The following is a 13,663-nucleotide window of genomic DNA, read 5'->3' as shown; positions in this document are numbered from 1 at the left end:
TGCTGCGGATGGAGGCGGGTGTGCTGCAACGGCGCTAGGTGGATGCCAGTAAGGAAGAACACAGATGGCTGGTGGTGACACTGCGTGCTCTGCTATGAGAGGTGCATGCAGGAAACACTAGTGGCCACCAGGGAATCAAGAAAACGCTGTGCTGCCTCCGACAGCGCTTCTACTAGGTTAGCATGAGGCGGGATGTGATGGAGTGGTGTTGCACCTGCCACGCCTGTACGGCAAAGAAAGGTCCTGCCCGCCGGACGCACGCACCCCTCCAGTTATACCAAGCAGGAGCACCCATGGAGAGGGTTGCAATGGACATAGCTGGTCCCCTTCCCTGCACTCCAAGAGGCAACCGGTTCATCTGCGTCATTATGGATTATTTTACGAAGTGGCCAGAGGTGTACGCCCTCCCCGACCATGAGGCAGGAACAGTGGCTGAGGTGTTAGCCACCCAGTTTGTCACCAGGTTTGGGGTCCCAGGCGAGCAACATTCAGATCAGGGACGTGTGTTCGAGTCCAGGGTCTTCAGTGAATGTTGTGGCCTGCTTGGCATCCACAAGACCCGGACTACACCGCTTAGACCCCAGAGTGACGGCATGGTCAAGAGATTTAACCATACCCTGGCAGATGAGCTAGCAAAGTATTGTGGGGCCAGCCAACAGGACTGAGACGTGTGGCTGTGCCCTACCTTCTGATGGCCTATCGCTTCACTGAGCATGAGGCCACCGGGTACACGCCAGCTAGTCTCATGTTTGGCCAGGAGATGCGCCTACTGGTAGACCTAGCAACTGGGAGGCCTCCTGACGAGGATCTGCCTACGGTGGAGACAGGTTATGCAGAAGCACTTCGTCACCTGGATGACACTCGCCGGAGGGTGAGTGATAGCCTCCACCTCACTGGTCAGGCAATGTGGCGGAGATACCAGCAGCGGGTGCGTGATGCTAGCTACCTCTCGGGGGAGTTGGTGTGGCTTCACAATCCTCGCCAGAAGCAAGGGTTGTCTCCAAAGTTGCAAAGCCCTTGGGATGGACCTTATACCGTCGTGGAGGCCCTCTCTGATGTAACCTACCGCATCAGCCCAGGTGACGGTCGGCGTCGACGTGTGGTCCATGTGGATCGCCTGGCCAAGTATGCGGGGCCTGGTGAGTTCTCGTGGGGCGAGTCGCATGGTGATGAGGTGGCTCAGGACAATGATATGGCCCACCCAGTGAACCATCCCTAGCTGAGTTAGCCCGTGAATCAGCTCCTGAGGACAATGGAAGTGACAGTGATCATGATGGGGGCGACAGTGACACTCAAATTGTGGTAGGGGCTTCTTCACCCATTGTGCGCCCCAGGCGATTCTGCCATCCACTTACATGGGCTAGAGATTATTGTTTTAGTGACACTGACACCAGTGTGTAGCTTTCTTTGTGTTTAGTGTTATTTTATAAGTGCCTTGATGTAATGTTAGTGTAAGGCAGACGGGTCGTCTGACTTAGAAGGGGGGGCAGTGTTGCATATCTGTTTATTTTTTTTACTAGTAGGACCAGTGTTGCATATTTGCTTATTTTTGTGTATGTAGATTTTGGGGTGTTGATGGGGGGCACTGAAGGACGCTGTGTTTACCCGCGCTGGATCAGCAGATTCAGTGGGAAGTCTCCGGCCTGCCTCCCAACCCTACGGTAGCGTGCTCACGCTAACTTGTGCCTGTTCCCTGCTCCGCTGTTACCCTGGACTGTGTTACTGTGTTTGCAACTGTGGCATCTGTGTAGTAGCGGAACTGTGCTAGCGAGACAGTAATGTTACCCTGTGTGATAAGCCGTGAGGAAATAAAGGTTAAGGTCACGCCGTCTGTCTCTCCCCCTCATCCTGCCGTTGGAACACCTCCTGCCATAGTACACGTGTCTGCATTCCTTAGCCTCAGGCGCTGAGCTCACGCTGCACCACGCCAGTAAGTACCTCTGTACCTTCTCAGTAGTACCACCTTCTCCCTCGTCGCGTCACTGCAGGATCGGCGGTGGAGTGCCTAGCAGAGTGAGCAGTGAGGGTGCCCGTGAGTGTGGTGCCAAGTGTGGCAGGTACAGCGGTGCACGGGTACGTAACAATAATATAAAAGGCTGAATTAAATGGTACTTAAGCAACATCATAATGTAATGACTCAACATACAAATCCAGGTCACTATCGATCAAGTGTCCAAGCTCACTTGAGGTTGGATGCTGCCTTACAATACAACATTCATCTTGGAAGACGCACTAGTATTTTTCAGGGTATTTTTTAGGAAAAAAAAAGTGCATCTTGTAAGCCGTAAAATACGGTATATATTGTGTGATTTTGCTGAGTTAATTTCTTAAAGAGCATACATTTATTCCTAAACACTTATTGAGATTCGATAAATTTATTAATATATACAAATTTCTAGTGTTTTCTTTCAGTTTTCCTACTTGTATATTTTACTTTTTTTTCATGGGTAGTGCCTACGGGTACTTTAAAGGATGTGCATGTCTTCCTAATTTCCGAATCCAATTTCCAAAAATTTCTTTTTGATTTGCATTTATTATCCCGTAGGCACCATTTGTACCAAATTTCATATAAAAAATTCAAATGGGATCTATGACTCACCACTAATGGGTTAAGTACAAGATTAGGTTGGATGGAGAGAATGGAATGAAAGCAGAAGCAAGGACCTGCAAGGCGAGTGGCGACTAAGTGAGTCCTTTTTTTGGAGGAAGGGTTTGGATTTATGTTGAACTTCGCTAGCTTTCTCCTCTTACATAAAAAAAAAAAAATACATATATGGAGGAAGAGATGCATTAGAATGACAGAGAGGAGTGGATTACAAGCTGTGCGTGAGATGAGAATGACTGGGAGAATAAAAATGAGTAGAGATGGATTAAGGGTCTATCGCACAGGCCTATTGTGACAATTGGAGGCAGAGAGGGAACTGAATGGGATGTGAGGATATGGAAGAGTGAGATAGACGAAGAAAAGTGAAGTGTGTGGGTGTGAATATATGGAAGAATGAGATGGAATGAAAGAGTACTCTTGAATGGTACAAGAAAAAAGAGGCCCCAGTGTATGAGAGGTGGTATGATAGTAGCCTGGGTGGTGATCTCTTCCAAGCTAGGATCCAGTGCATAGATGTGAACACAAGAAACTATAGATAGTTTGAGTCCTGCAGCAAAGTGTGCTAGATGTATGATACTAGAGAGGATGAGACAGTGGAGCATGTGGTGCTGGAGTGTGAGAATAATGTTTTATTTTTTTTATGGAGGACGGATAACTGGCCACGAGAGACAAAACATGGAAAAAAAGGCCCACTGGGTTGCCAGTTCCCTTAAATGTCACGTGACTTATCCAAAATTCAGGAACAAATGTCTTGAAACCTCCCTCTTAAAAGAAATCAAGTTGAATGAAGATGAAAATACAGAGGCAGGAGTTTACCAAAGAAAAGGTATGAATGACTGAGAATACTAGTTAACTCTTGCATTAGGGGGTTGGACAGAATAGGGATGAGAGGAAGAAGAAAGCCTTATGCAGTGAGCATGCAGGAGGAGGTGAGGAATGCAGTTAACAAGATTAGTAGCGCAGTTAGCATGAAAATAGCGATAAAATATAGAAAGAGATCAATATTTCGGCAGTGAGAAAGAGGCTGAAGACAGTTAGTCAGAGGAGGGAATAGCTTTTGATTCTACCCTATCTAGTAAAACTGTGTGACTGGAACGCCCCCAAAACATGCGAAAAGTACTCCATATAAGGACAATTACGGCCCTTGTACAGAGTTAGCAGTCGGAGGGGCAAGAAAAACTGGCAGACACACCGCCATAACTTCATAGAAACTGTTTCTGCATGAGATGAGATGTGAAGTTTCCAGTTAAGATTATGAGTAAAGGACAGGCTGAGAATATTCAGTGTGGAAGAGGGAGACAGTTGAGTGTCAATGAAAAAGAGGGGATAGTTGTCGGGAAGGTTATGTCAAGTTGATAGATGGATGCTCCAATTAAAATTCTTAAAAAGATCAAAAGTCAGGCATTCTGTGGCATCCCTGCGTGATCCGATTACTTCCTGAAAGGACGTGAAAAGATGTAGGGTGGTATCATCAGCATATGAGTGGATAGGGCAAAAAATTTTAAGAATATCATTAATGAATAATAGAAAGAGAGTGGATGACAGGACAGAACCCTGAGGAACACCAATGTTAATAGACTTAGGAGAACACTGGCCATCTAACACGGCTGCAATAGAATGGTCAGAAAGGATATTTGAAATGAAGCTGCAGAGGGAAAGATAGAAACCGTAGGAGGGCAGTTTTGATATGTCTAATGTGACAGCAAAAGTTTTACCGAAATCTCTAAAAGAGGATGACCAAAACTCAGTAAGGAACTTCAGATCACCAGTAGAGCGACCTTGACAAGAAATACTGGCGATCAGATAGAAGATTGTGAAGTGACAAATGTTTAACAATTTTCCTATTGAGGATAAATCCTCAAAGCTTTACACAAGCAAGAGATTAAATCTATAGGACGGTAGTTTGAGGGATTAGAACGGTCACCCTCTTTAGGAATAAGCTGAATGTAGGCAAACTTCCAGCAAAAAGGAAAGTTGATAGACATAGTTGAGAGAGTTTGGCCAGGCAAGGTGCAAGCACGGAAGCACAGTTTTTGAGAACAATAGTAAGGATCCCATCAGGTCCATAAGCTTTCCAAGGGTTTAGGCAAGAGAGGGCAAACACCTTTAATTGTAGGCATGAAATAGTCAGAGGGAGAAACAACCCCAGAATCATCCAAGGTGAAGTTGTTAGCAAAGATTTGATAGAAGATTTCAGCTTTAGAGACAGAAGAGATGGAGTGGTGCCATCAGGATTTTTTTAATCTTTTTTCTTACGTAGGGAAGAGGACCGGCTAAGGGCAAAAAAAAGAAAAGATAAAAAAAAGGCCCACTTGAGTGCTGGCTCTCTAAAAAAGTAGAAAAGCGTCAGCCAAAATTTGGGAGCAAATGCCTCAATACCTCCCTCTTAAAACAAGACAAGTCGTAGGAATTCGGAAATACAGATGCAGGGAGGGAGTTCCAGAGTTTACCAGTGAAAGGGATGAATGATTGAGAGTACTGGTTAACTTTTCTATTAGAGAGTTGGACTGAATAGGGATGAGAGGAAGAAGATAGTCTTGTGCAGCAAGGCTGCAGGAGTAGGGGAGGCATGCAGTTAGCAAGATCAGTAGAATAGTTAGCATGAAAATAGCGATAAAAGATAGAAAGAGATGCAACATTTCGGCAGGGAGAAAGAGGCTGAAGACAATTAGTCGGAGGAGAGGAGTTGATGAGATGAATAACTTTTCATTTTATCCTATCTAGTAAAACTGTGTGACTGGAACTCCCCCAAACATGCGAAGAGCACTCCATACACGGGCGGATAAGCCCCTTATACAGAGTAAGCAGTTGGAGGGGGGAGAAATACTGGTGGAGACTCCTCAAAACACCTAACTTGATAGAAGCTGTTTTAGCAAGAGAAAAGATGTGAAGTTTCCAGTTAAGACCAAGGATATTCATTATGGAAGAGGGAGACAGTTGAGTGTCATTGAAGAAGAGGGGATAGTTATCTGGAAGGTTGTGTCGAGTTGATAGATAGAGGAATTGAGTTTTTGAGGCATTGAAAACTACTAGATTTTCTCTGCCCCAATCGGAAATCTTAGAAAGATCGGAAGTCAGGCATTCTGTGGTGTCCCTGCATTATCTGTTGACTTCCTGAATGGTTGGTTGTCTCTGAAAGGACGTGGAAAGATCTAGGGTGGTATCATCAGCATAGGAGTGGATAGGGCAAGAAGTTTGGTTTAGAAGGTCATTAACGAATAATAGAAAGAGAGTGGGTGACAGGACAAAACCCTGAAAAACACCACTATTAATAGATTTAGGAGAAGAACAGTGGCCGTCTACCACAGCAGCAATAGAACGGTCGGAAAGGAAACTTGAGATAAAGTTGCAGAGAGAAGGATAGAAGTCGTAGGAGAGCAGTATTGAAATCAAACTTTATGCCAGACTCTATCAAAAGCTTTTGATATGTCTAACGCTACAGCAAGAGTTTCACCGAAATCTCTAAAAGAGGATGACCAAGACTCAGTAATGAAAAACAGAAGATCACCAGTAGAGCGATCTTAACGGAAGCCATACTGGCGATCAGACAGAAGATTGTAAAGTGACAGATGTTTGAGAATCTTCCTATTCAGGATAGATTAAAAAACTTTAGACAAGCAAGAGATTAAAGCTATAGGACGGTAGTTTGAGGGGTTAGAATGGTAACCCTTTTTAGGAACAGGCTGAATGAAGGCTAACTTCCAGCAGGAAGGAAAGGTAGAAGTAGATAGACAAAGTTGGAAGAGTTTGACCAGGTAAGGTGCAAGCACGGAAGCACAGTTTTTGAGAACAATAGGATGTACCCCATCAGGACCATAAGCCTTCCGAGGGTCTAGGCCAGCGAAGGCATGGAAAACATTGTTACGAAGAATTTTAATTGTAGACATGAAATAGTCAGAGGGAGGAGGAGAGGTAGGAACAAGCCCAAATCGTCCAAGGTGGAGTTGTGAGCAAAGTTTTGAGAGAAGAGTCCAGCTTTAGAGAAGGAAGAGATGGCAGTGGTGCCATCAGGATGAAATAAAAGAGGGAAAGATGAAGAAGAGAAGTTATTGGAGATGTTTTTGGCTAGATGCCAAAAGTCTCGAGGGGAGTTTGAGTTTGAAAAATTTTGACATTTTCTACTTATGAAGGAGTGTTTGGCAAGTTGAAGAACAGACTTGGCATGATTCCGGGCAGAGAAATAAAGTGCGTGAGATTCAGGAGATGGAAGACTCAAGTACCTTTAGTGGGCAATCTCTCTATCATGTATAGCACGAGAACAGGCTGAGTTAAATCAAGGTTTAGAAGGTTTTGGTTGAGATAAAGAATGAGGAATGAATGCCTCCATGCCAGACACTATCACCTCTGTTATGCGTTCAGCACAAAGAGATGGGTCTCTGACACGGAAGCAGTAATCATTCCAGGGAAAAGCAGCATCATACCTCCTCAGGTCCCCCCAGCTGGCAGAGGCAAAATACCAGAGGCACCTTCACTTTGGGGGATCCTGTGGAGGGATTGGAGAAATAGGATAAGATATAGAAATGAGATTATGATTGGAGGAGCCCAACAGAGATGAAAGGGTGACAGCATAAGCAGAAGGATTAGAGGTGAGGAAGAGATGAAGAATGTTAGGCGTGTCTCCAAGACGGGCAGGGATACGAGTAGGATGTTGCACCAGTTGCTCTAGGTCATGGAGGATAGCAAAGTTGAGGGCTAGTTCACCAGGATGGTCAGTGAAGGGAAATGAAAGCCAAAGCTGGTGGTGAACATTGAAATCTCCAAGAATGGAAATCTCAGCGAGAAGGTAGAGGGACAGAATGTGCTCCACTTTTGAAGTTAAGTAGTCAAAGAATTGACTATAGTCAGAAGAGTTAGGGGAGAGATAAACAGCACAGATGAATTTAGTTTGAGAGTGACTGTTAAGTCGAAGCCAGATGGTGGAAAACTTGGAAGATTCAAGAGCGTGGGCACGAGAGCAAGTTAGATCATTGCGTACATAGACGCAACATCCAGCTTTGGAATGAAAATGAGAATAGAAAAAGTAGGAGGGAACAAAGAAGGAGCTACTGTCAGTTGCCTCAGACAGCTGTGTTTCAGTGAGGAAAAGATGAGGTTTGATAGAGGAGAGGTGGTGTTCTACAGATTGAAAATTAGATCTAAGACCGTGAATGTTGCAGAAGTTAACGTAGAAAAAGTTGAGGGAGGTGTCAAGGCATCTGGGGTCATTATCAAGAGAGGCATTCGATCTGGAGACATTTTTGGTCCCCTCCCCAGAAGGGGACTCCGAGGCATTGCTATTATGAGTTCTCATTTTTCTTTTAAATTTTGATTTTCAAGTGAAGGGTGTATGTGTGGTAAGTCCATGTAGTTTTGTGTGAAGAAGGAGAGTTGTCTTTAGAGGGTAGGCTGTGACTGCCCCCTTGAGTTGTGAGACACAAAGAGAAATGTTCATCGAGATTACAACTAGCTTTAATGGAAGGTTCACAGCACCCCCTGAACTGGTGCTATTAGATCGCTCTGGGAGTAAGTTAATCTTTCGGTAGGTGTCTGCTACGTAAAGGAGGGAAAGATGAAGAAGAAAAGTTATTGGAGATGTTTTTGGCTAGATGCCAGAAGTCATGAGGGGACCTTGAGTTTGAAATGTTTTGAAATTTTCTATTTATGAAAGAGTGTTTGGCAAGTTGAAGAACAGACTTGGCATGATTCTAGGCAGAAATACAAAGTGCATGAGATTCAGGAGATGGAAGGCTCAAGTACCTTTTGTGGGCAACCTCTCTATCATGTATAGCACGAGAACAGGATGTGTTAAACCAAGGTTTAGAAGGTATAGGTTGAGAAAAAGAATGAGGAATGTACGCTTCTATGCCAGACACTATCACCTCTGTTACGCGTTCAGCACAGAGAGATGGGTCTCTGACAAGGAAACGGTAATTATTCCAGAGAAAATCAGCATAATACCTCCTCAGGTCCCCCTAAATGGCTGAGGCAAAATGCCAGAGGCACCTCCGATTTAGGGAATCCTGAGGAGGAATTGGAGAAATAGGGCAAGATACGCTAGTGAGATTGTGATCACAAGAGCCAACAGAGAAGATAGGGTAACAGCATAAACAGAAGGATTAGAGGTAAGGAAAAGATCAAGAATGTTGGGCGTATCTCCAAGACGGTCAGGAATACGAGTAGGGTGTTTCATCAGTTGCTCTAGGTCATGGAGGATGATAGTAAAGTTGAAGGTTAGATCACCACGATGGTCAGTGAAGGGAGAGGAAAGCCAGAGCCAGTGGTAAACATTGAAATCTCTAAGGATGGAGATCTATGCGAAAGGGTAGAAGGATAGAATGTGCTCCACTTTGAAAGTTAAATAATCAGAGAATTTTATATAGTCAGTGGAGTTAGGGGGAGAGATAGACAGCAAAGATAAATTTTGTTAGAGAATGACTATTGAGTTGAAGCCATATGGTGAAAAACTTGGAAGATTAGAAAGCATGGGCACAAAGCAAGTTAAGTCACTGTGCAAATAGACACAACATCCATCTTTGGAGAGAAAATGAGGATAGAGAAAGTAGGAAGGAACAGAAAAGCAGCTACTGTCAATTGCCTCAGACAGCTGTGTTTCGGTGAGGAAAAGAAGATGAGGTTTGGTAGAGGAGAGGTGATGTTCCACAGATTGAAAACTAGATCTAAGACCCGGAATGTTGCAGAAGTTAATGTAGAAAAAGTTGAGGGAGGTGTCAAGACATCAAGAGAGGAGTCCGACCTGGGAACATTTCTGGTCCCCTCCCCAGAAGGGTACTCCGAGGCTGGATATGGAGTCGCCATTTTGAGTTTTGAATTTTTAAGTGAAGGGTGTATGTGTGGTAAGTGCATGTAGTTTTGTGCGAAGAAGGAGAGTTGTCTTTAGAGGGCAGGCTGTGACTGCCCCCTTGAGTTGTGAGGCACAAAGGGAAACCTTCAGCGAGATTACAACTAGCTTTAATGGAAAGTTCACAGCACCCATTGAACTAGTGCTATTAGATCTCGCTGGGTATAAATTATCGTTTTGGTAGTTGTGTACTACCTCCATGTGAAAGACAGGAGGGAGATCATATAAGTAATTCTGAATGAATTAGGGTATACTAGGAATGAAATAGTAAAGAAGACAGGAAGAGCATGACAGATGTTGATGTTCGGACTGTAGAGAGATAAATGAAATGATGATTGAGTCCGTGAAGGAGTTTTTGGAGAAAATGTGTCATGCTAGATGAAAGGGATAATTAACATACAGGATAATGTCCTTTTTTTCTCTGTTTATCTTTTGTTTGTTCTCTACAGGAGTTGCCTATCCAAAGACCAGATGCTTCTCGTCATAATAGTATTATTATCAGTATTGGTAATAATAATAATAACAGCAGGAATAACAATTGTATTACTATTATCAGCAATGGTAACAGCAAGATATAAAGGAGAGAAGCCTACACAAAAAAAATAAATAAGAGAAAATTGTGGTAGTTATAGTTACATTTGCATGGTGTAACACCTAAAACAAGTCACTAAAAAGTCACCAGAGAGAGAGAGAGAGAGAGAGAGAGAGAGAGAGAGAGAGAGAGAGAGAGAGAGAGAGGAGCCATGATAAAGAACTCAAAATATGACCCACCTGCAGGAAGGCATTGAGCCAGCTGGTGCTGGCTGCCTTGGGGACTTTGCACCAGGTGAGTTCATGACTTTTGTCCACAAAGATCTGGTGGAAGGACGATCTGCCAAATGGTATTAATGTTAGAAGGCGTTTACATGCTGTATTACTGGCCACACATAACACACTCACATACACACAATTAGAACGGTGATTCCCACCCAAGGAATATACAAGAAGGAAGTTGAAGTGTGGGTTAAAGTTTGGAGGACAGTGGCGTTGCTGCCATCTGTTGGTATCGAGCAGTTTCATAGAAAACGTTTTCAGGAGTAACTTAAGACTTCTCCCATGTCCCTCCCACCCCTATTTATTCCCTCCATTCTCTCACAGTTATAAACTTATGAGGCAAATAAAACATGTTAATATATATATATATATATATATATATATATATATATATATATATATATATATATATATATATATATTATATATATATACAGTGGAGACTCAATACTTGAACTTAATTAGTTCCAAATGGCCGTTTGAGTATTAAAAAGTCAGATTATTGATACATATAAATCAGGTAATTCATTCCAGCCATTGCCAAACCCAAGTTTAGAAAAAAGCAGTGGTTTAATTTTGCAGTCGCCGCTAGCATTGGCGCACAGAAGCAGGGTTAGCCTGTCTTTCATGGGCTTGTGCCCTGGCAGACACTTCTCTTCTTTTGTTATATAGATCATGTTTGGTAGTTTTTTTTCAAAAACAGGCCAGTTTCATCACAATTAACCCCTAAAACTCGGGGATGTTGGGATTTTTAGTTCGTGCTAACTGGAGAGGTTTGACGAGAAACACAAAAAATAGTATTCACATACTGATTACACTTGGAAATTCAATAAAAGAGTGAGAAAAAATGGTGTTTTGCCCACAAGCAACTCTTCCTCTTTGCAATGCCAAAAACCAGAAGTCTCTAGATTCTACGGTTACCAAAATATCACATGTTAAATGAGGTGGTATCATCGGTGTACGTGGCCTTGCATCCGATCGGGTCCAGCGGCCTTGGCTAGAGTGATAGAAAACGGGTCCCTTGTATCCTTCTCTCTCTCTCTCTCTCTCTCTCTCTCTCTCTCAATCAAAATATTCCCTTTGTATATTTTTGCAAAAACATATAAAATACATACAATAGGAGTTGCTGGTGGTGGTGGTGGAATGTCCTCCCCATCCGTGGTTGAACCTATATCCGTTTCAGAGCCCAGAACATCACTATCCTCGCTCTCTATTATTATAGAAACTGTCAATTCCAAAGCCCTTCTGATACCACTCTCATTCAAAAGTTGTCTCCCCACAACGTGGCAAGAGACCCGAGGTGTAGAAGTAAGGCGTGCGAGAGAGGTGGCGGAATTGGACATCGTGAAATCACTGTCACTCCCACCATCCATCGTGGGAGTTGGTGACACAGTATAGCATATGTTCACTCCTGACTTGTGGGCTCGCCGTGCCTCACAACAGAATGAATTCCAGTTCTTTTCTTGAAATTTACAAACCACCCTTTACTTACTTTAAAATCATCATTGGAGTCAGATGTAGTATCAGAAATAAGATCACGATCCAGCAGCCTAGCCTTGCACAAATTATGGCCTCTAACAAAGAATCATCAGCCACCTGCCTTTGGTTTATCCAATCAATAATTTTTCCATTTCTTCCAATGCCGCAGGTCGCTTAAATTGTTTTTTCATACCAATCGCCACATCAGCTCTTTTAATGAGTTGTCTTCTTCAGTATTGTGGCTACTGTAGATTTAGCCATACAGTACTCAGCTGCAAGATCAGTTATTCTTCTTCCTTTCTCGTATTTATCAATAATCTCCTTTTTCCTTTCGATGGTTGTCAGTACATTCTTTCTTGTAGGCTTATTCTCACCACTAACAAGCCTCTTCGGTGCCATTGTAAGCTTCTAAATGTGAAAAAAAAAAATTGCACAGAGAAAGCGCAGCACGTTATTCTTACAACAGTGAAGGATAAACTGGCTGTGGTGGCCTGGTGGAGTGGTGGGGCGTGTGGAGCGGCGGGAAGGGAGAGACCCTTTGTTTACAGCCACGTGGATGGACGTTCAACTAATAGGTATTTTTTTTAGTATTAAGTCGAACTTTTGAGTTTGACTATCAAAAAGTTCAACTATTTAGAGGTTTGAGTATTGAGTCTCCACTGTGTGTGTGTGTGTGTGTATATATATATATATATATATATATATATATATATATATATATATATATATATATATATATATATATATATATATATATATATATGCGTTTTCTTGCTTTCTCCACAAAGGCAACAACTGCTGTGGCTTGCTTTGTTGTTGTTGGTGTTAAGGTAGCGAAGATCTATGGATCCTTATGAGCCCTGGGGTAGTCATGTGTGGGTATCATAGGCATGGTAGCTGGCCACTCGTCTTCATGAATGCACAGCTAGGGCGAAGAACAGCAGGTTGGACGCCTTAACCCCCTCAGTACCGTCCCCGTACACCCATACGTGATGGGGAGGTATGGTACTACATTTACGAGGAGGAGGTAGTAGACACCTACCGAAACAATAACTTACTCCAAGTGAGATCTAATAGCACTAGTTCAGGAGCTGCTGTGAACCTTCCATTAAAGCTAGTTGTGATCTCGTTGAATGTTTCCCTTTGTGTCTCACAACTCAAGGGGGTAGTCACAGCCTACCCTTTAAAGATAGCTCTCCTTCTTCACACAAAACTACATGCACTTACCACACATACACCCTTCACTCCAAATAAAAATTTAAAAGAAAAATGGGATCTGAAATAAACAACGCCTCAGTCCCCCTCAGGAGAGGGGACCAAAAATGTCCCCAGGTCAGATACTTCTGTTGAAGACCACAAATGCCTTGACTCCTCCCTCAACTTTATCTACATTAACTTCTGCAACATTCGCGGTCTTAGATCTAATTTTCAATCTGTGGAACACCACCTCTCCTCTACTAAACCTCATCTTCGTTTACTCACCGAAACACAGCTATCTTAGGCAACTGACAGTAGCCCCTTCTCTGTTCCCTCCTACTTTCTCTATTCTCATTTTCATTCCAAAGCTGGATGTTGCATATATGTACGCAACGACTTAACTTGCTCTCGTGCCCACGCTCTTGAGTCTTCCGAATTTTCCACCATCTGGCTACGACTTAACAGTCACTCTCAAACTAAATTCATCTGTGCTGTTTATCTCTCCCCCTAACTCTTCTAACTATAGTAATTTCTTCGACTACTTAACTTCTAAAGTAAAGCACATTCTGTCCTTCTACCCTTTCGCTGAGATTTCCATTCTTGGAGATTTCAATGTTCACCACCAGCTTTGGCTTTCCTCTCCCTTCACTGACCACCCTGGTGAACTAGCCTTCAACTTTGCTATCCTCCATGACCTAGAGCAACTGGTGCAACACCCTACTCGTATTCCT

General features: G+C 43.2%; 1 protein-coding gene across 1 annotated transcript in view; it reads right to left on the bottom strand.

Moving 5' to 3' along the window:
• The window catches only part of LOC123514388 (carbohydrate sulfotransferase 11-like), a gene marked incomplete at both ends in the record, with an annotated part of 36,681 nt that extends 26,284 nt beyond the window's left edge, over positions 1-10,397 (bottom strand). Inside the window, one exon of the mRNA XM_045272288.1 lies at positions 10,215-10,397. Within this exon, the coding sequence (XP_045128223.1) occupies positions 10,215-10,397 (183 nt within the window). The remainder of the gene's footprint in view (positions 1-10,214) is intronic.
• Between the last annotated feature and the right edge of the window lie 3,266 nt (positions 10,398-13,663).

This window comes from Portunus trituberculatus, chromosome 37 (assembly GCF_017591435.1).
Source record: "Portunus trituberculatus isolate SZX2019 chromosome 37, ASM1759143v1, whole genome shotgun sequence".
Lineage (NCBI taxonomy): Eukaryota > Metazoa > Arthropoda > Malacostraca > Decapoda > Portunidae > Portunus > Portunus trituberculatus.
Note: the sequence above shows the minus strand (reverse complement) of the source record. Positions and strands in the feature narration are given on the sequence as shown.